At 38.8% G+C, this 23287-nt stretch overlaps 1 protein-coding gene across 5 annotated transcripts in view; it reads right to left on the bottom strand.

Moving 5' to 3' along the window:
- ZNF608 (zinc finger protein 608) overlaps nucleotides 1–23287 on the bottom strand; it is a 148637-nt gene that overhangs the window by 70567 nt on the left and 54783 nt on the right. For all 5 annotated transcript variants that reach the window (XM_042451506.1, XM_042451505.1, XM_042451508.1 and 2 more), the window contains one exon: nucleotides 6776–7031. In XM_042451506.1, coding sequence (XP_042307440.1) covers nucleotides 6776–7031 — 256 coding nt within the window. The remainder of the gene's footprint in view (nucleotides 1–6775; nucleotides 7032–23287) is intronic.

The following is a 23287-nucleotide window of genomic DNA, read 5'->3' as shown; positions in this document are numbered from 1 at the left end:
CTGATTCAATATGAACATCTTGAAATTTGCCTCTAAAAATTGTTTGAGCTCAGGATCTGGCAAACCTATGGGCTATTTGAAAGTTACTACCAAGGCTGACTATGTTGATCCTCATCTATCTTACGTCACAGCCCAAATGCTGTAATATAACGAGTTCTCTACTCAGATACTTCATTTTAATGCAGGCTGACATGTTACAGAGATTTGTCAATCTAAACAACTACAGGCTTTTATATTAAAAGAAGATGAAGTGAAAAGTTTCTTATGATTCTCAAAGCAACACATTTTCAGTTGCTTCACAAAAAATTGCTTTGCAATGAACTAATGCAGCATGTAGTGTAAGAAATAATTGTCATTTTGCCTAGCTGCCACTTTTATTTCAGCAGGGAAATGTCATTAATGTCATTAATGGCAAGCTGTTACCCTACCTGTCTTCAATCTTTTCTTGAAACCTCCCCTAACAGCTCAAATCATCACCACCATGACCACAACCATAACCAACTTTGTAATCTCCTGCTCAGACATGCAGATTTTTCCCAAGGCTTTTAACTGGAGAAATACGTTGGCTGATAAGACTGTACCAAAGGATGCCCACCAAGGGTTCTTTGTCATCCTGAAATGACAAGTGGAGTGTTCCATGGTTCTGCCTTGGCTCAATATCTTTATAACTGACTTAGATGAAATAACAATAGAGATACTCATTAGACTTTCAAATGACATTTAACTGAGAGACGCAGGTGATACCATAAAAGATAAAATTTAAAATGGCATTAAAATACTAGAGAACTGGACTTAAAAAAATGAATTTTAACAGACACAAATGCAATATTTATATTTAGGCAGGAAAAAAAATCAGATGCAGAAATTTAGGAAGGGTGTTACCTAGCCCAGGGAGCCTGAATAGTATAGTTGTCTGAGTGCTGGACTAGGAAACCAAGGTTTGAATTCCTTCTCAACCATGGAAACAATGTGTGATCTTAAACAAGTAACACTCTTTCATCCTTACAGGAAAACAAGGGCAACCCCCAGCTGGACAAATTCTGCCAAAAGAACCACCACAATAGGTTTGCCTTAGGATTGACATAATTCACGACTAAGAAGACACCTAGTCTGGCAGCATTATATGTACGTGAAAAAGATCCATCTAATTTCAGTAGTCAGAAAATATCTACTGTATATACTCATGTATAAATCTAGAATTTTTAGTCAAAAAATTGACCAGAAACACCTGAGGCAACTTATCCATGGGTCAATGTAATACTGTACTTTAACTCTTATTAAGAATAGGAACCATCCCCTGGTGAAAGGCAAGAGTGTAATCTGTCATGGAAGCACTGACCCTCCTCTACTCTCTTATCCATCCAGTGTGCGCAGAAACAGTTATGCCTGCTGGAATTTTGTAAATACTTTGGCATTGTTTTCCTTTACTTCATCCTTTAGATCCTTTGTAACATGTACCTAAGTTTTACCCTTGACTTATCCACGGGTCATATCAAAATCCATACGTTTGGCCTCAAAACCTTTCCTCGACTTAGATTAACTTATAGTTCAGTATAAACGGTATTCACAGCCTCCCCACCAATTTTTTCTTCAGCTTCTTTTTTTCTTTATTTGTAATCATACCTTTAGAAATCCGATAAAAATGTGAAAATGAGTGAAATAAGAACAGCAGTATTGTGAGACTAACACCACCCCAGCCCAAAAAGTAAAATTCTAGGCTGCATCAACAGAGATAGTATCCATGGCAAGAGAAGTACAGTGTGCCTTCGTCATATGCGGCCGCCTCATACGCGGCTTCCAGCATATGATGGAAGAAGCAATGGTGCAGGCCGCCACAGGCCACATGCCCCATTCACTTGAATGGGGCTTGAGCATCCGCATTTTTTCCCTTATGCAGGGGGGTCCAGAACAGATCCCCCACGTAAGGGGAGGGCAGACTGTAATAGTACTAGTCTGTTCTGCTTTTGTCAGATCTCACCTGGGCATCACAATTTAAGAAGTGTATTGACAATCTGCAACATGTCCAGAGAAGGCTGACCAAGCTGGTAAATGGTCTGAGAGTCATGTCCTGTGAGGAAAACTTGAAGGAGTTGGGTATTTTCAGCATAAAGAGAACACATTCAAGTACCTGAAGGGGTCTCTCTTCTGGGAGAATTCAAACCAACAAATTAAAAGAAATGAGATCTTAAATAAGCATGAAGAAGCACTCCTGATGGTAAGAAGCAGCTGACAGTGGAATGGGGTTGGAAAGCAGTAGATTCTCTCTCACTGGAGGTATGTAAACAGAGATTGAATGGCCATCTGTCATACTTTAGGTGTATCTCTTGCACTGGCTGAGGCTTGGGCTGAATAACTATTCCTTTCCACTAGTGAAAAAGATCAGTTGTGAATAAGATCAGTTTTGTGGCAAATTTTTAAAGTTGCCTAAAATCTGCAGAATCTTTATTTCATTTTTATCCTGTTCTTAGGAAATAATGATCTCCTGGAAAGGGTCAGAATAAGTTAAATTTGAATACAAATAATTTAAAAGCATTATGCAATGTTGTTCTGAGGATGTAGTACAGAGAAAAACCAATATATGACACAAACACTGTCTTTAACTTGATGTTTTAATGATTGGACATGGAAAGGAAGGAATGATAAAAACACAGGACAAGGAGACTGGCTTGACAGTACCAGAATAGAGAAGTTAATATGTAACAGGCATTAATTTTTAGTTGAAGTCCAGATGATTTGTGTTCTTGTTCAGAAGGGGGGAGTGCAACTACATCATGATCCTTGAATCTCTGAGCAATATCAGATGGTGGAACGGTCTTCCATTGAATAGGCAAAATACATTACATAAAATGTAAAACTGAAGTTTAATAATTTCTTTTTCTTTTATTTTTACCAAACTGTACTTTGTCTTCTACAACAGGGTACACTTGTATGTTTACTGGTAGAGGGTTGTCACTTCTCTTCTCTTCTCTCTTTCTGTCTGTCTTTCTTTCTTTTTCTGTTTCTTTTTTGCCTGTTCAACAGCAGTATGTGTATATGGCTTTTTGTATCACAGCTGAAACTATTGAAAGATCATTTCATATAGTTTCCAAAGGCATAACTGGTGGTAGTGCGGCTGGTAGCTAAGATGGGAGTTAAGTGGTACAACTCTGTCATGCCTTCTCGTGTGCTGTCAGTGTGTAAAAGCATTCATAGTTATTACTTTATTTAACAACTCATTTCATGTTATTACAAATACCAGGCAGCCACTATACAAGAAACAGACTTTTCCCTATATTACCACACAGTAAAGAGTTCACCCAGAAACAACCATGAACACAAAATAAAATATTCAAGCCAGAATCCTGATGGTGACTTATGCTGGTATTATGCCATACCTTCTCATGCAATAGTTTTGTCAGGCTGTGTAACAGCTGCCCAATGGTGCCCAGCAGCTCCAACCTCACCCCCAGCTCCCTACCTTCACTTCCCTGTTCTCTGGTCTCTCTTTACTATCTTAGGAGGAGATAGAGAACAATATACTTTTACAAAAAGAAAACAGGCTAATAATATTTTCTGGCTAAAATCCAGGTATGGGGGGAGCTGAGAGAGCAATTTCTGGTAAGCTTAGACATCTAGGCTTTCAAACACATCCAGTGTGATTTCTTTTCCCATAAGGAATTGTTTGCCAACCTCAGGATGCCACAATGAAAATGAGAACTCTTTCTTTGAGGATACTTCACTGAAGAGTGTAGGTTCTTCACATGAGCAAAGACAATGGAAAAATCAGGGATCTTATTTGTGTGGAAACTCTTGATGTGAACAGGAACCTCACCTCTTTTGACTTTCCAGATGAAGAAAATGACAATAGAGCAGTGGGGCTAGACATTTCCTTCTGTACATGTTGACACAAACTGGGCAAGCATTTCCTGAATAAGTTGTTGACATTCCAGTATCATGGTTACATTTAAAAAGCCGGTAACAGTTTAGAAGAGTTCTTAGAAAGTAACCAATCCTGTTTCACACTGCATGCCAATAATAACTTTCACAACTTTACCCACAATGATATTTAAGGATGCATATGCACCATATCACAGCCCTAAATAAACTGTACTCTATGATGTAGAATAAGTACCATTAAAACAACAACCTGACATGCCAGGGCAGATGTAACACTGGATTATTAGCTGGAAATGCACCTCAATTCCAAATCAGATCATTCTAAACAAATTCTGAAGATAATGTAGAATAAAGTTTCTATAAAATTAATATCCTTAAAATTAGTATTTATTTTCACTAGAGAGTTTAGAATGAAGAGTAAACAATGTTTTCATTACATACAGATAGCAATATATAGCAAATGAATTCCTGTTAAAACAGGTTCTAAAGCAGTCTTCTTTCCTTTCTAAGAAGCTAACAAAATAACCAACATAAGATTATCTACTCTTAATGATTTATGAATGTTAGCATCTTATTTATTTATTTCTGACTCATTAAGATCAAACTTGGAGGCTTTTGTCTGGGTATTGCTACTCACAACAGTATGATGGATAGCTATCACATCAACAGTTCCTCATCTGTGGCAACGCTTCCACAGGGATATCCACCATGTATCCTCAATGTCATGTTAAGACCTTCTTCTGGCAGACATTTAATTTTTAACTTCCTGCTTTATAATTGATTTTATTGTTGGCTTTTCAATATCTTAGTACTGAAAATTGGCTGTATTGTTGCTCTGGTTGCTATTTTTTTATCTTAGGTTTTCAGCCTGCAAACCACCTTTGGAGGATTTGCCAGCTGGCAGTATATAAAAGTAGTCAATCAATCAATCAATTACATTGTGTAAGACACGAAGAAGATTTTTGTTATCCTGATACAAAATCCACAGATTTTTTTATCCACAGATCCAAGCATCCACAGCTTGAAAATATTCAAAAAAGCATTAATTCCAAATAGCAAACTTTGATTTTCCATTTTACATAAGAAACACCATTTTTAATGCCATTGGATTGAATGGGATGGGACTTGAACATCCACAGATTTTGTTATCTACAGGGACTCCTGGAACCAAACCTCAGCAGGTAACAATTTTATTCTGTTCTCAAAAAGGCTCTGCAGGTAGAGTGTTTATTTTGTTTTGTTAATGCCACACAAAAGTTCCAGATTTGGAGAGGCACAAACAAAACAGATAAAGACTACTAGGATTTTCTTGGTAGGACCAAACATCAGTCACCAATAAGGAAAAGATTCCTCAACTAAGTGTATCTGAGCAAGAAAGTAGTAGAACATCATTCTTGTGAGCACAAAAACATATTATAAAATTTCACACTGCTGCCCCCCTCCCTTTACCAAGGATCACTTCTTAATTCATTGGGGGTCAGAAGTTTAGTTTACTCAGCAAGAATAACACTATTAAAAGGTAATGCTCTTTCACGTCACCACAATTCACAGCCAAGCATTCCTGGCTAATGCAATTCTGTGAAAGAAAACACTGGAGCCAAGACAGGTAGCCATTTCAGTCAGGATATTTATAAATAGAATTTATATATACTTTAAAAGCAACCTAAAATGGTCAATCTCACTGATGATTATGGTGAAGGCATACACACAGAAAAGAAAGGGATTGCTGAAACCATATAAAAGCCAGTATGTCAGACTGTCTAATGATTTTCAAAGAAACAGTGTTAGGCACTTTGGAGATGTCTTTTCTATCATTACATAGGATGAACTACCTATAATATGTTAGGATTTATCACTGGTTCATTATGTTGTTCTGCACTCTGGAAGTGGATTATCTTGTTTTCAATGAAAAACTCTTAAATCACGATTAATTAAATACTATTCAAACAAACAGGATAATGTACTGTCTCTATAATGGATTGAATGATGTTTATTATGGTGATTAGGCTAGTACAATATCTCTAAATGAATCTATTGAAACAGTTCTTTTTGGAGCCCATAATCTACACCACTAGCACAAATAAAATTGAGAAAAGCAACAACTCAGCCATGAACAAAAAGAGGTACAAGAACTAAGGAAGATCTTCTTGAAAGACAATTGACAAATCTGTTTTTTACAAGTTGCATTAATTTTAACAACAATTTTATCAAATTCCATTCCTGAGCCAAGTGTCAATTCTGCCATTATTTCCCAGAAAATTCTCTATATATTTTTAAACAACTTTTACCTCCATTTTATTGAAATATAATTTCTGCATCACAAAGACTGATGTACCTCAGAAATCTTCAGTTCAAATACAAATGACATTCACTCATTTTACAGCAAAATATGAACAATTGCAAACACAAACCACATGTAATTTTACAACAAAATGTAGATACATGTACAGATTGTCCATATGTTATTTTATTATTATTATTATTATTAACCTTTATTTATAAAGCGCTGTAAGTTTACACAGCGCTGTACATCAATTTTTTTAGTCAGACGGTTCCCTGCCCTATTTCAACAAAATTATATATTTTAATATAGTTCTAGTATTGCATATTTTTATTAACTTTTTTCTGCGATTCTATGAACAATTTTATTTTTCAGACACTGAATATTCAAAATATCTACTCAACTTTATCCAGACAATAAAGCCAGTTAGTATAATTGTTTAGTATGAGTTTTTTAAAACCCCAAACAAATGAAAAATTGCTGCCTAGAATCACTGGAAGGGATGCAAATGAATAGGCTGAAGATTTGCTTCAAGTTATAAAATACTGTTCAATATTCTGCAATATATATTTGAAACAAAATGAAAACTTAGAGAAAAATTGAAAACAACCATCTTACCTTCTTCAGTTTCATGCCATACAATTCCTTCCAAATTCACACTGGTCCCAGGTTCACATGGTCCAAGGCATTCAGGTTCTGTTACTATTCCAACATCACAAGTATTCACACCCACTGAACGAGTCCGTACCAAAAGTTGCTCAACTGGGGCTGCAATGTTGGATGAAGATGGAGAAAAATAGGAAGGCAGAATCTGAGGTGTGAGACTACTGGAAATAGGAGGTGGAGGTGCAGGCACTGTAAAGAGGGGGTCAACCTAAAAGTAAAGGCAAAGAAATATTCTGTTATTGTAAGGATATTATAAGCCAAGATTGTTTTTAAACAAACACCAGCCTTTGAACATATTGATTCCATGCAAAACTGAGCAACTTGCACTTGGATATCAAGAAATGAATGTCTCTAAACAAACTTTTGGTCAAAATAATTATTTTTAAAAAGTGAAATTAACTTGTCAATTATTTTCTATTAGCAAAATGCACCTGGTAAAAGAAGTTACCAGTCTGTTTTACTAACTTGTGCTATTTTTATCTTTTTTAGAACTCTCATTTAGTAATTTCTCGAAGGCTTTTTGATTGCTTAGTAAAGAGAAATCTTTATTCTCATTGCAAGAGAAACCAGAAACTAGCAAGAGAACAGCAGTAATGTGCTTCTTATTTGTACCAAAAGAAGACATTGTTTGCACAATGAATATTTTACTGCTACTGATAAGTCCAAAGCAAAAGTTTATTTCTCTGGCTGAAATATAGGGCTCTTTTACATTACACAATTATAGCAGTATGATGCCACTTTAACTGGAATGACAACATTCTGCCAATACTGTACTGATATTTGCATTGGGGGGGGGGGGCGTAATTAATTCCAGCCAGAGAACTCTGTTTCCCACCAAACTACAACCCCAGGATCCCCATAAGATGCAGATATGGCAGTTAAAGTCGAATCATACTGGTATATTTGTATAGACACTATAACAACACTCCATTAATGACTATGCCCTATGCAATCTTATGTCTTAACACTAACAATATAAAATGGGTGATATTTAGAGCAAAAATCTGTCCTCATATAAATGACACCCAAACTCATTTGTTGACCTTTTCACATTATAGTTTTGGTTCATAAAGCACTGCATACAATGACCATGGAAAAGATGAAGTGGAAATTATGTTACTTATTCTTTAACACACTAAAGAACTACAATATACAGATTGAGTCTCCCTTATCTGAAATGCTTAGGACCAAAAGTGTTTTGAATTTCAGAGTTTTTCCAATTATGGAATATTTCCATTTTTTTTAATGTGCCTTCAAGTCATTTCCAACTTATGGTGACCCTAAGGTGAACCTATCACAGGGTTTTCTGAGCTGAGAGGGTGTGATCCACCCCAGTCACCCAGTGAGTTTCTATGGCTGACCGGGGAATTGAACCCTGGTCTCCAGAGTTCAATCCACTACACTCAAACCACTACACCATACATAACTGAGATGTCTTGGAGATGGGATCCAGGTCTAAACATGAAATTCATTATGTTTTGTATACATTTTATACATATATCCGGAAGGTAATTTTATACACAATATTTTTAATAATTTTGTGCATGAAACAAAGTTTGTGTACACTGAACCATGAGAAAGCTAAGGTATTACTATCTCACCTACCCATGTGCACAATTTTGGATTTTGCAATATTTTGGATTTTGGAATTCTGGATAAGGGAGACTCACCCTGTGGTAACAATATAACAAAAACTAGTTAAACCATCTTTAAAATTCTTTCCTGTGACATGAAACCATCTGAGGCATGAAAAATATTAGAAAACAGTTCATTAATATTATGGGTTAGGGCCAATGACACTCTTCTGTTCACACAAGAGCCTATAATCTAATGGGACCCCATGAATAGAATGGGTGAAGTGTGATTTTTGAAATCTACCCCACACATGGGAATTTTGTAGATCTTAGAACCCTGAAAAGCATCAACTGAGGATTTTGACCAAGTCTCTAGAAAAACTTTAAAGGTAGAACAGAGCTACAGAAGGGATAGTTAGAAGGTCTTTGCCTCCACATGAATACTCAAACTGCCATTGGACAAACCATTTCTATAACTATATTTACACACACACACGCACGCACGCACGCGCGCACACACACACACACACTTCTTTTATTCATTCATGCATTTGATAGCCTACAAAAATTCATTCCATAGTCCACCAGTTTCTAAGAACAGATTATTCCTAGCATCAACCTTACCCATGACAGGTATCAGCTTGCTCACAAACTATCTCTCCTCAGTTATTCTCCTTCTTCTGTGTTTTTAACAATCATTTGGAGAGAGATGTAGAAAGACAAAAAAAAAAAGTTTTATTTTGTCTTCATTTATCTTGCTGTTCTTCTCCCCTACTGTGAATGGACAGAGACTATGCTTCAGAAAAAGGCCTTTACCATTCCCTTCTAAAGGGTCAATACAGCTCATGATAACCCATGTTTTGTGTTAAACATGACTAAACCATGGATGACATGGCATATGTCAAAACAAACCAGATTTCTCCCATTTTCAGTTAGTTTTCAGTTTCTCTCACACTTCAGCATGTTTCAGGATGATAAACTGGGAAAATAAGCTAGGGGAAAAAAACCCCACAGTTGTTTTAGATGTCATAACAAGCCATGGTTTAACAAGGCAGAGCCCATGAACTAATAATGAACTTTGGGGTCAGGCTGTGGTCTCTGCCGTTTAACGAAGTATGACTTTTTAGCAGAGACAGAGTTGCATCTGAGAACAACCTAGATTTCAACAAACCACACCAAGATTTCCACACTGTCCCTTATTGTGATAAATTAATCTGGTTGAAAGATCCTTCACCATTAGTTGCTAGAAATATACACGGAAAGAAGATATTCAGCAAACTCAGCAGTGTACAAATAATTGTATAATACAACAGACACCCTGGAGCTCTAAACATAAACGAATGCAGTACACAGACGAACAGAACATAATTCTATTATGTGTGATAGCCCTACCAGTAATCCTTACTTAAAACCTTAGAGATAAACATATTCTAAGCAGGTTAAAACGTGATTTTTGAATCTCTAGGTTTGACAATTGCCTGACCAAAAAAAAAAAAAAGGGGGGGGGAGAAAAGGACAAAAACAACAGAGTACAGAAGAGCTGCATTCTGTTATGTGTTTATCCTGCTGCCATTACACTTTAAGATGTTGGCAACATTAAAAGCAAAAAGAGCTTTTCAGCAGCAAGAAGCCAAGCATGCAAGCAAATGTAAAACCAACTGACCTAAAAAACAGATGTTCCTTGCAAACTAGTTGTCAGCTAAGCAAGGATGAAATAAAACAATATTTATCTTTGAACTACATTCAAGACACTGGGCCAGAGTTTGCACTACATGGGTTTTGGCGACTGCTGAGACATCTCATAACAGAAGCTTCTAGCTTTCTTTCATGCTTCTAAAGTAATCTCAATGCAGTTTATTCCAAAATGCCCTGCAACAGTTCTCCAGATGTGGCATGGCACAGCCTCAGTTTATTGTGATTGAATTGTCTGAAATTATTTTGAAATGCTTTTATTTCAGATTAAAATAGCTCTGGTGTAGTATAGCAGATACAGTTTTGGGCTAGAAACAGAGTAGATAGTAACTTTCCCTACTAAGCCATGAAGCTCCCTAGCTGACTATGGGCTAGTTAACATCTCTCACACTAACCTTCCAGACAGGACTGTTGTGATGTTAAAAGGGAGAGGGACCACATATAACACTCTGAGGTCCTTCAAAGAAGAATGGGATATAAATCTAATAAATAAAAATTGAGTAGCAATAGCAACAGCAAGTACTGATGTACTAAGCAGTTTACAATGTGTAAGCTAATTGCCCCCAGCAAGCTGGGTACTCATTTTAGCGATCTCAGAAGGATGCAAGGCTGAGTCGACACAGAGCCCCTGGTTGGTATTGATCTCGCAATCTTGTGGTTTGTGGGTGACTGGCTGCAGTACAGGCATTTAACTACTGTGCCACCTGGGCTCCCTTCACTTGTAACACTTTGATTTCATTTATGTGATTCTAAGGGTAATTTTAAATTATTTTTGAGAAACAGATTTAATTCCTATGTCATGGATTTTATTCATTCATTCATTCATTCATTCATTCATTCAATGTATGTCTCACTATTCTCCCAGCACTTTCATAATGTTCCATTTCTAAGACAGACAGTTGTTCTGTAGAATATACACAAGAGTCAATTAATTCAGGGGACCATCAATATCAGCTGCTATTTTCACTTGCTACCAAACTCTCTACTTAGATCACTGTTTCTTACAAAAGTGTGCACCAATGCACCCTGGGATGCCTAAAAGAACACAAAAGGGTGTTGCACTAATCATCAGTTGTTCCCTCTTTTCTAAAGGCAAACAAAGCCAGGACCATGGAAAGAAGGAAGCCAGGTGGGAATTGCTGCTGGTGGATCAAATAGTGAACTGAGAAAGAAAAAGATTCTGATAAGGATCTGCTAAAGAGGTGGTTGCTGAGAAATGCCTCTGCAGTTTGGTGGTGTAGGGAAGTGTTGAAGGAAGGGAACAAAGGAGCTGGATTTGTAGAGAGGATAAGAAATGGGAGGAGGATCCTGGTTCTCCAAAGCAGATGAGCAGCCCTTGGTCTCCCAAGTCAGGTCCTCTTTTGCCTTTCTCCTTCTCCTTCTCCTCCAAGTGTAGCCTTGGATGCATTTCTTTCCTTCTGGGCTCTGGTGAGTTTCAATACCAGTCCTCTGCATTGGACTAATGGGTGAACATGAATTCTGTTACTAGTCTCTTGTCATGGAGTGAGTGGGATTTAGCTATCTGTTGATTAGTCTCCTCTGGAGTAGGCCCACAGAGTCAGTGGGATTTATCTGTCTGTTAACCATCTTCAAGAAATGATTAACTGAAGCCCAAAGCAGATGGGCATGAAGGAACGGTCCATGATTAGCTGGGGACTGTATGGCCCATTCTCAAAGCAGGCCACCACTGGGGTCTCAAATGATCCACTGGCAGGAGCAGTTTTTTACTGCTCCTTTTGCTGGCAGCTTTGGACCAACTTAAGTAGCCTCAGAGTGGCTTCTAGCCACTTTAGGGACGTGTGTCATCTGCATGCCATGCTCCAAAGTTGCTCCTTTTGGCCCATCTGCTTCAGGCCTGAGTCTTCTTTAGCTGGAACTGAGCAAAATGAATGAGGCTGGGGAGGTCTTGTGAGGGAAAAGAGGGGAGGGCAGGACCACAGGGGAGGCGGAATAGGAGCACTTGGAAGAAAGGATATTTAAGAGGGGTAAGGCAGAAAGATTCCTAGGGGGAGCAGCCTTTTGGAGTAGCCACTTGGGTGGCATTTTCAGTGGCAAGACGTCATAGCCCCAATTATACCATCACCCTCTCCTCAATTCTTCTAATAGATGCTGATTGAAATGGCAACTGATTCTTTAGTTCAAAATGGGAGACAAGACACCAGGGTCCATGGGATGCATGCAAGACTCCACTTGCCATTGATTGGCCATGAAGTGACCAATTCCTATCCACAATGGGGGTGTGAGGAGATGTTGCCTCTTCTGACCCTAAGGTAAATAAGGCCTTACTTGGCAGCTCTCAGGTAAAAGAGCCTCCCCAATTCTTTTGTCTAATTTGGCTGCTTTCCTTTCAGGGGAAAAGCTCCACTATTCTTGCCACTGTGTGTGTGTGTTGTGTGCCTCCAAGTTATTTCCGACTTATGGTAACCCTATAATAGGGTTTTCTTGGCAAAATTTGTTCAGAAGAGATTAGCTATTGCCTGCCCCAGAAGCTGAGAGCATGTGATTTGCCCAAGGTCATCGGGGGTTTCATGGCTGAGTGAAAAATCGAACCTTGATGCTATGACACACTGGCTGTCTTACATTACAACAGTTCTTAACTCTTGGCTCTGCAGAGTTTTGGAGCAGAATCTGTTAGTGGAGTATCATTGGGGGCATAGGAGAAAGTTGACTGATTGTCTGGGTGAAAGGTTATGGAAGATTTGGAGTAAAGTGTCACTCAGGTTAATTAATAAATGAGTGCTTTTAAAGATACTTAATTAGAGAGCAGTGGAAGAAAGACTGTGTGGTGTTTTAATGTAATAAATAATTATGCTGCTTTGTTATGATTGTTTCTAAATAAAGAATTGCTTTTGCCTTTATGTATTGTCAGCCTCCAAGAACGCTATTTAACTGAAAGTGTGGATTTAGACAGTGTGTCTGTGGTGGCAGTACTGAATAAAGAAGGGTGGTGTCCAGTGGAGATAGAAATTGAGAAAATCCTCATTGAGGGTGTTTTGATGGTCCCTATAATTGATGGTTTCCCTGGTGGGAAAACATGAAGTCTTTAGATTATGGTGGAGGTGGGGATCAGGGAAAACTCTCACTTTGGTGATTGCAGTGAGCACTGCGAAAGTATTCAGATGGGTGGGAGTTAAACGATAGAAACCCAATGTTTGGCTAGTGGTGAGATTACTTAAACAGAAACCTCACAGTTGCTGTTGAGGGCCGGGGGGGGGGGGGGGTAAGGAGTAGTGAACTAACTGAGGTTTGGTTATCAGTAAAAGATGAATTTTTCCAGCGAAACATCCTGGGTTGGTTCCATCTCTTGCTCCGGAATAGGCAGGAAAAACAGACTTGCAGGAGTCGCCACCAGAGGGAGCAATCCCACCATCCCTCAGTCTTTTCCCTGCCTCTGCTCTGAGTAGGCTGTATTTTTCATTTTCTCTAAATAAATAAATAAAAAGGTGATCTGATATACTTTCTATACCATTCTCATGACAATTTCATTGCTTCTTCAAGGTACAGGAAGGCAAAGAAAATTGTGATAAAATTGTGGCTTGTCTTGGATGCATTTTAACATGCTACAAGAAGATTGAGATATCTCTGTTGTGATCAGTTGTTGATCACTTAATTTACAGTGCAGCTACTTCCTCTGCACTAGCAACAATCACATCCATCTAAGATAAATGTAGGACATGATATGGCCTTTATCTTCCACATTTACATGCCACCACTGTTGGGTTGCCTTGAATCAAAAGAGGCTTCCTTTGGAAGACACATCTTATGGTTCTCACATAAGTGATATGCCTCAGTTCACCCACCCATTGGTCAGCGAGCTTTGGTAAGTCCCATGTTATAGGATGTTTCCACCTCCATTGCTGGAAAAAGGAACATTGGTTCTTACCTGTGATATGTTCATTTTCAGTGATGTAGGTGGGTATATCCTCCCCACCCAGAACTGAGGAGGCTGTTTCCCTTGGTTCTGCAAGGGTGGCTGTTAGATAGTTATTTTTAGTTTGACTTTATGATAGTTTCTATTTATTATACTTATATTTACATTTAATGCTCTCTGAGTTCATTTTCTGTCCTCGGCTATAATATTGACTGAAGGATGGGGGGTTGCTCCCTCTGGTGGCGACTCCTTCAAGTCTGTTTTTCCTGCCTATTTTGGTGCAAGAGATGGAATCAACCCATGTTATAGGATATTCCCACCTACATCACTGACAATGAACATATCACAGGTAAGAACCAATGTTCCTATCCGCTCCCTTAAATCAATATGATTTCAAAGACAGTTTCCTCCTGTTGCAGCAATTTCTTACATCCAGCAATGTTCATCTGACTCACAAACGTAAATCTGTTTTTGAGGAACACCTAAATAGCTCAATGACTGGTTTGAAAAATACTTTCCAAAAGATAGGAAGAAGTTTGTGTGGATCAAAAATTTGTCCAAGGCTGAGGCTTCATCTGAATTTACTTCTTCAGAAGAAAATCCTATTGAACTGTCTTGTGACAAGACTTTGTAACTAAAATTTGGCAACATAGAACTAACTGAGTTTTGAATCTCAGTAAAAGCTTCAATACTTCTAAGTATTGAAGCTCAGTGAATCCTAATTCCATTTGTGACATCATATCTTTATGAAGCTGGGTTTTTTGGCAGTTGCAAATACCTCATGAATATCAATGTGGAACAGGAAAAGAGGATGGCAGTGTCAATCTGATTCCAAGGTTTGTGAAGTTGTGCAGTGCCCAGCAAGCACACACAACCTATTAGTATTTATGGTTATTTAAGATAGAAATTAAAAAAACCTTTTGATTAATGTGTATAAAACAGCTACAGTACTGAATAGTTAGAACAAAATATTCAACTTGTTTGGATTAAACTGCTTAACAAATGGAACTGTTAGGTATTTCTTTTGGCTTGGGGAGCCTTGAAAAAATTACTGAGACACTAAGGGAGCCATGAGCTGAAAATGTTTGGGAACCTCTGATTTAACTGTGTGGTTTTTTCTCCCATGACTCAACTATATGCAAAGGCCATGGACAAAAAACAAACAAACAAGTATTTCTCTCATTTGTGCTATAGGCAAAAGACCTTGGAGATATGCAAAAGATAAGAACAGCTGTTTATTACTCATTCTAAACCTCACTGATGTTTCAGAGAATACTTTGCTTCTCCTGGAACTGTTTGAACATTTCAAAAAGGTTAGAGAAAGGATAAGGTATTTTCTCATTTTGTACTGAAGTGCTATTAAACAGTTTGGGAGCCAACCAGCACTCATGGAAATGATAACAGGCTAACAAACAAGGCACAGGCTACCTACATACCTTGTTTTATGCGCATGTACCGGTTTAAGGACAAAATGGCATTTTTGCCATTAGCACACTCTACCACTGAATTTCAGTTGCACAATAGAGGATTGTGGTCTGATAGGTTTTGATAGTGCATCTCAAGCTATTCTAATGTGGCAAAGATTGGTGCCATATTTGTGCCCATTGGTTTCTTTCTTTCTGGGGATTCACCACCACCCAGAAGCCAATGGTTCAGGGCCTGGCATTGGACAATGAATCACCACTTTGAGTAGAACTGGAATGGGAGATGGTAGCATTGCCCCCAACTTGCAATAGTTGCCCACTCCAGTGTAGGGAAACCATTCCACATGGACTTGAAAATTCCATAAAAAGCTATCACAGAGGGATGGGTAAAATTTTATTGAATGTGCCAGGGTTCAGTGTCTAAGCTGCGCTAGACTGTCAAAAGTGATAGTACGTTTTTATTAGAACTGGGGAAGGGGGAGAAGCATGAGAAAATAGGTAATCATTTGTGTCAGCTTTGTTCACATCTTATGTGTGCACATATTCCACAAATGAACAAACAAGCCTCTTGATCACATTTTAAATAAGTGGGTACAGAGGGTTTGTGATGCTATCATAGCTCCTTGGCTGAGGACTCCAAAATTCACTGAAGGTTCAAGTGACCTTGGTAGCCTATAGTGCTTTTGTCTAGCTCTGGTTGGCTTGCCAGGTACACCCACCTCTAGATAGGGATAATCTGGGCATATTAATTCACTAGTACCTTTCCCACTAGATTACTCTACCCTTGAGGATGCCCCAGAAAGTGAGTGTTAAATACAACAGATAAACTGCTTTCAGGATATTAGCTAAGATGGAAGGATATTATATCCCATTTAAAGGAACTCAGGGGACTGCCAAGTCTAGTCTGCATTGAAGATGTTAGTGATAATAGGGGGTGGGAGATGGGACTGGTTGTAGTGTTCTATTATATTTTGAAGTGCGTTTTAATGCTATTTTTATCCAGCCTTTAATTCTGCTTTTAACTATTTTTATTTGTATTTTTTAAACAGAAATTTGTTTTTGTCTTTAACTGTTGTATTAAGAGGTTTATATCTGTATTTTGCTTTTAAAACTCTGTACACCACTTTGAATCATGTGAAATGAGGCTGAATAAAATGAATGAATGAATGAATAAATAAATAAATAGTTCAGATTCTTCCAGAACCCAGAGGGCTGGTATGCACCATTTTCAGTTCTTCCAGAGTTTTGGTGTGCTACAATGCCTCTGCTGTGCCTGTCATTTCTCCTATTTACTGTAGCCTTTCTGGTTATGGAGGAAAGTAGCTGTTCCCAGGTAATCGTTGTTAACTGCGCTCAAGTTGACCTAACCCATGGTGACCCTGTGGATGAGACTTCTCCAAGAACCCCTAACCTCCACTTGTCTCCTTATTTCCTGCAAATTCATGTCTGTGATCTTTGATTGCGTCTATCCATCTGGCATGCAGTCTTCTTCTCTTTCTGCTACCCTCTACTTTTTGTAGCCTTATTGTCTTTTCTAATAATATGATATGGCCAAAGCATAACAGCCTCAATTTGATCATCTTGGCTTCCAAGAAAATTCCAGGCTCGATCTATTTGAGGACCGATTTGTTTGTCTTTTTGACTGTCCATGATATCCCCAGCACTACATCTCAAATATGTTCATTTTTTTTTCTGTCTTTCTTTACTCTCACCATCCATACATAGTACATTGTGATGGGGAATACAATGACTTGGACATTTCTGACTTTAGTGTTCAGATGTATATATTTACTTTTCAGAATCTATTCTAGTTCTTTCATAGCTGCCCTTCCTATTCCAAGTCTTCTTATTTCTTGGCTCAAGTCACCATTCTGATCAATGCTTGATCCAAGGTACAGGAACTCCTTTAACTATTTTAATTTACCCATTGTCTACGTTGAATTTATGTATTTCGTCTGTGGTTTTTATTTTTGTTTTCTTTATGTTCATCATTAAAACAGCCTTTGCAATTCCTTCTTTGACATTTATTAGTAATTAATCCAAGTCTGCAATGTCTTCCACTAGTTTTATGGTGTCATTAACCTATCTTAGATTATTGATGTTCCTTCCTCCTATCTGCATTCCTTCTTCTTCTGGGTCTAAACCTGTGTTTCATATGATGTTTTCTGTGAACAAGTTGAACAAATAGGTTGATAGAATGCAGCCTTCCCTAACCCCTTTGCCAACTGGGAACTGATCTGTTTCTCTGAATTCTGTTCTAATATTAGCCTCTTGTCCTAAGTACAGATTTCTCATTAAGACTTTGAGATGTAGTGGCATTCCCATGTCTTTGAGAGTGTTCCATAGCTTTTCATAATCTATATAGCCAAATGCTTTGCTATAGTCTATAAAGCAAATACTGATTTTTGCCTTGAATTCTTTTGTGAGTTTTATTAGCCATTGTATGTTTGAGGTATTTTCCCTGGTGCCTTTCCCTTTCCTTAACCATATTTACATCTCTGGAATTTCTCTCTCTATGTATGTTGGGAGTCTATGTTATAGTATTTTGAGCAAAAGTGCCTTGGAAGTTTAGGTTATTGACTCTTAGAAGTATCAACAGTATAATACCTTTTGCTTGTGCTTACTGTGTTGAGATGTAAATAGGGGGAACAGGGCTGGATTTCCAAAGGACACTGTGAATATGAGATAATGAAAACTATTATATTGCAACATCAGATCCCTCACAATAATATGCAACACTATGGGGCTGTGCACACTAGCCATAAAGGCCGGCCTGGGGGCAGAGTTGGGCGTGGCATCCACATGACGCACGCCCCAACTCCACCCCCAGAGTGGCATGATGCCACGCGCTGCTCCACAAGGCACACAGTATCACAACGCAGTGCCAAAAGAGCGCCTTAAAGCCATAGCACCAGATCAGGGCTGCAGTGTGCAGTTGCAGCAGCCCAGACCTGGCGCAGCTGAAGGTGGCTGCTGACCACCCCTTAGGGGCGGTCTGCACAGTCCCTATGGCCTGTTACAGACAGGCCAAAATAAAGCTGCTTCGAGTCTCTTTGGAGGTATGGCATTTCAATGATGCATGCGTCCTAAGAGTCCAAAAGCCGCACCAAAGCCATGCTCCAGTCCCCAGTTCTGTTTTGTATGTTTCGACCTCATGACTTGGAAAACTTATCAACTATAAGTGCCATACTGGCTGGGGAATTCTGTGAATTATACTTCTAAAAAAATTATCCAAACTCCCTTCCCCCAATATTAGAAACATTCCCATACTGACTGGGAAGGACTTCAGGAAAAAGATAATCTCTTTGGGGTACACACAGTTATGAAGCCCGATACAATCTACAGCACTGGGAAGGATGGGCTCCTGCTTATGTCAAATGTCGTAGTTATGTTTACACAAATGCAATTACCCTTCCATGGCTGATCCTTCTCTTCAACACATAATTTCTGTGAGTAGAGGATGTGGGGTTGGAGGATACAGCCCAGCTCCTCTCATGCTTACGGGTTCTGAATGTCTAAGAAGGGCAAGTGACAGAGCAGGTACTACAGAACAAGATTCTACTTCATACAGTATATCTATACAAACATATGGAAACACTGTAACTCCTAAACATTAAAAGCCGGTATGTAAGCCTCCAACAGCAGTATTAAATAACATAGTCCCAGAAGGATGGTACCATGAGCTATTTTCCCACATACAAACTGACTGTGAAAACTTATGCTTGGAGTTAAGTAACATTTCCCCAATTTTTGTACAAAAATACATTCAGCTTAAACTACACCTTGATAACATTTCTTAAGCACAAGAGAAACAAAATACAGTACAGTGCTTGTTTCTCAACAATAGTTGTAGGAAGCCTTCTGAACAACCCATTTTCAAAGATCAGGAAGGCTGCCACCAAGAATCGGGGGGGGGGGGGGGGGGTGAAAAGAAAAGGTACAACATCTGCTGGTGGCAGTCTGTCAAACTGAGGAAAGTTAATATCAAGAACAGACGCTCTGCAGTTCCTCACTGTTATTTTTGCATGATTATTCCCAGGTGTTAGGGCATGCTGAGCAGTAGCTTGCTATTTATCACCAAACAGGTTCCAAGGAGGATGAAAAACAACAACAAGCAATACCCAAGACAAGTTGGTTATACAGATTGCACCATTTCCATAGCCAGTTGGGCAGCTTTAAAAACCGACAGAAATACTGCAGCAATCTTTTCCCTGTTGCCTTATTTCATGAGCTTTAGGGGACCTGATTAGCAATGAAGGCTACAAAGTTTCAGTGTTGTGCTTGGCAGTTTTCCATTCCCCAAGTGTATGATTGCATCAGGCAATGATGGCTCTCCATACTGTACTAGGAAGCTGACAGTGAATATCAGACTATAAATAGAGTAAGTGTCCCAGTGCGCACTTTTCATTCTGAACACGATACACACTCTCTCACATACACACTCTTTAAAAAATGCATGAGAGAGGCAGAATGAGTTGGAAAAGGGAATGTCACCATTACTGGAAAGATAAGCAATCTTTTCTTTATGTACTCAGACGCTCCATTTCTTTTGCTGCTTTTTTTTAATACTAAATTAAGCTGTGCATATAAAAGCTGGACTTTCTGATGTGTTCACAAATCCCCAGAACTACACTCCTGGAGCAATAAAATTCCACCTCTCCTGGAGGGGATTTCCTGCCCTGCAGGGTGGATTCCACTGAACAAGAGAGAGTTCCTGTAGACTAAACACTTCTTTCCAGCTGGATAGGAGGATGTGTAGAGATTTGAGTGCCTGATTCCTTTCTCTTCTCATTTTAATGGTGAGAAAGCTAAACAAAGAAAAGGCATCATTCGGAGACCAAATAAACCTCCCCAAAATGGAGCCATCACATTCTTGTTTTTGCTTATGCTCACACATGAACACACACAAACATCTATGTTAAATATGACATAATCGAGAGATAGTTCAGCTACCAACATTGTGTCTACTATCTTTCTATAGGCTTTCTTTTCAAGCAGTTCTTATAAAATAGCAAGGAACCAAAGATTCTAAGTTCCATCAAGCTTTTTCTCTGCAGCTATCAAGGTAAACAATGCATAAAATGCAGCCTCTGTAAGATGAATAAATAAATGAATAAATTTAAAAATTGAATCAGTTGATTAAAAGATCAAGGAATTCAACTGTTTTCATAAACACCCACCTTACTTGCCACCACACAGGCAAAAATAGTGGGAGCAGGTTGTGTTCATGGACATCTGGATCAGGTCCAGCCTATGAGCCTGTACTACTCCAGGATGAGTTATCTATGAAATAATCCTGGTTTCTAGTTATATTCACCAGAGCAGGGCTACTTAAGTGGTGGTGCATAAACAATAGGCTGCTGGTCACTGTTTAGTTTCCAGGGAAGACAGGAACAATTTTAGTCAATGGGCACTACAATACTAGACCTTGGCACACTATAGCAATAGCAGCTTCATTTCTATACTGCTTCATACCACACTAAGCAGTCTCTATGCGATTTACAAAATGTAAGCTAATTGCTCCCAATAAGCTGGGTACTCATTTTAGCGATCTTGGAAGGATGCCAGGCTGAGTCAACCCTGAGTCCCTAGCTTGGATTGAACTCACAACCTTGTAGTTTGTGAGTGAGTGGCTGCAGTATTGGCATTTAACCACTGTGCCACCTGGGCTCCTCACACTGAGAGGGAAAAAGGGTCATCCCCTACATCAGATGGGTTAGGAAGCACTGCTCTATATGTATAGAAGCTGATCACTAAGTATCTTTCTTGCAAAACATCTATCCACATCCACATCCACACATACATATCACAATCACTCAGTCTACAGAATGGTTATATTGATGAGAACAGGCAAGATACAACATTTTAGAGCTACAGTGGGCTAGCAATTTACAGATTCAGCCATTATTCAATGGTGATGCAATATGGAATATAACCGTTTGCATTTCTTCCCATCCATGGGGGTGGGGGGAGTGAGGGTGGGAAGTAAACTCCCAATGAAGGCAACAGTCCACTGCACTATGATATTTATCTGTTAAATTTATAACCTGTCATTCCATGAGAACATGTGATAGAAGACACTTTGTGCTGGTTATCACTGGCTCAAAGTAGATATTTCTAACGCTATAATCAATGAGAAACGACACATTCCTACCACACCTTCCCCATACCCTGGTAGGAATCATGTTTCAGGTTCATTTTATTCCTTAAGGTTTTTCTTCTCAATAACTCTAGGAATGCTCATTTAGCCTTTTGAAAAAAAACAAAACAAAAAGGGTATACACCAGGAGGCTGCCTGGAATTCCCCATCCCTCCTCAAACCTCCTCTCCCTGGGACTGGGACTCTTGTCTCTGTGCCTAGATATTCTACTGAAATGATAAGATGGCAGTGGCTGGTGGAACCTGCTGTCACTAACTAGCTTTCCACTGTTCACTAAATGCATGGAGTGCCAGTGGCACCGCCCAAACACAACCACCACACAAGCACAATTGTTATTAAAACTAAGAGGAATATAAAATTCCAATACAGACCATAAAAAGACATCACCCTTATATGGAAGCCTCATAGGCATGCAAACTTTCTGGGTGGAGGGATTGTGTTCATTTGTTTTTTTATAGCAAACTATTCTGTCTTATGAATAATATGAAAAATCAGCAATAGCCTCTACAGCAGGAAAACCCAGGCCAATTTTGGACTACCTCAACTAAGAATTAGACTTCAATAGCGCTGCAATATTGGGCTTTCCTGACAAAGCATTTGAGCTATAAGTATGACCTAAATTTAAACACACTGAATTTATTTGGCTCAGTTATATTTCAAGGACGTTTCTCCACCATTCCTGTTCTTTATGGAACCCCTGAAAAGCTTCCGAAGAACTTCAGAAGCAAAAGTAAAAGGGTGGTTAGAGAAAGACACCAGTAGTACCTTTTAGACTAAGAACAGAGTTCAAATCCCCAGTTGGTCATGAAACCCACTGGATGACCCTGGGCAAATCACACTCTCTCAGCCTCAGAGGATGGCAGTAGCAAACCCCTTCTGAAGAAACTTGCCAAGAAAACTCTGTGATAGGTTCATCTTAGAGTGGCCCAGTACCAGATGGCCAGAAGAAGAAATGGCCTGCCTGCATAGATATCCCTCCATATTCAGAACACCAACAACAGCATGGCAAAATGCAGGCCTGTGACTAACATTTTCAGTTTTTTTTCTCCTGTATTGTTTTTAACACCTTTGCCTAATGAAGAAGACAGTGGAGCTTTTAAAGACTGCAATATATATTCTGTGCATTTTGTGGATATTGAAAACATTTATTTTAACAAGAACTTTCATGAATATTAATCCACTTCCTCAGGTCCACAAAATACATCAGGGTTTTGAAGGTGGAGTTTGACACTCCCTCCCTCCCCCCTTTTCCTTGTCATGCTGAACACAGACGAACATGGCTAACAACTTTAGGAAAGTACTATAAAGAACTTCAGTGTTTCCTGGACCCCAGTGTAAAACCCACTGTTTTACTCTAAAATTATTCAGTTACAAAATTAGGCTTCACAGTGCAGAGTTAAGATCTACACTACACAGTTAAATTCAAAATACATGAATTTTTAGGAGGTGAGGGAGCCGAGAATGAGACAGAGGGGAAAAAAAGTGGAGAGATATCTGTCCTCAAGTGGCAAAAACAACAACATGGGAGTTTTGTGCTATGAAGTGTAGCAAAAGGAACCAGGACCCCAAATGCCAGGTCATTAAAACAGTTGTTAATGATACATCCCATTAAATATTCACAGAAACAGTGGAAAGACACAGGTGAATGAATTCCTCGCATACAAATTACTAACTGAACACACTTTAGTTCAATTAAGACAAGCACAAAACATTTTTTTTACCAAAAAATAAAATAAAATCTCA

This window comes from Sceloporus undulatus, chromosome 2, assembly GCF_019175285.1.
Source record: "Sceloporus undulatus isolate JIND9_A2432 ecotype Alabama chromosome 2, SceUnd_v1.1, whole genome shotgun sequence".
NCBI lineage: Eukaryota > Metazoa > Chordata > Lepidosauria > Squamata > Phrynosomatidae > Sceloporus > Sceloporus undulatus.
This window is presented reverse-complemented; position numbering and strand designations above follow the sequence as displayed.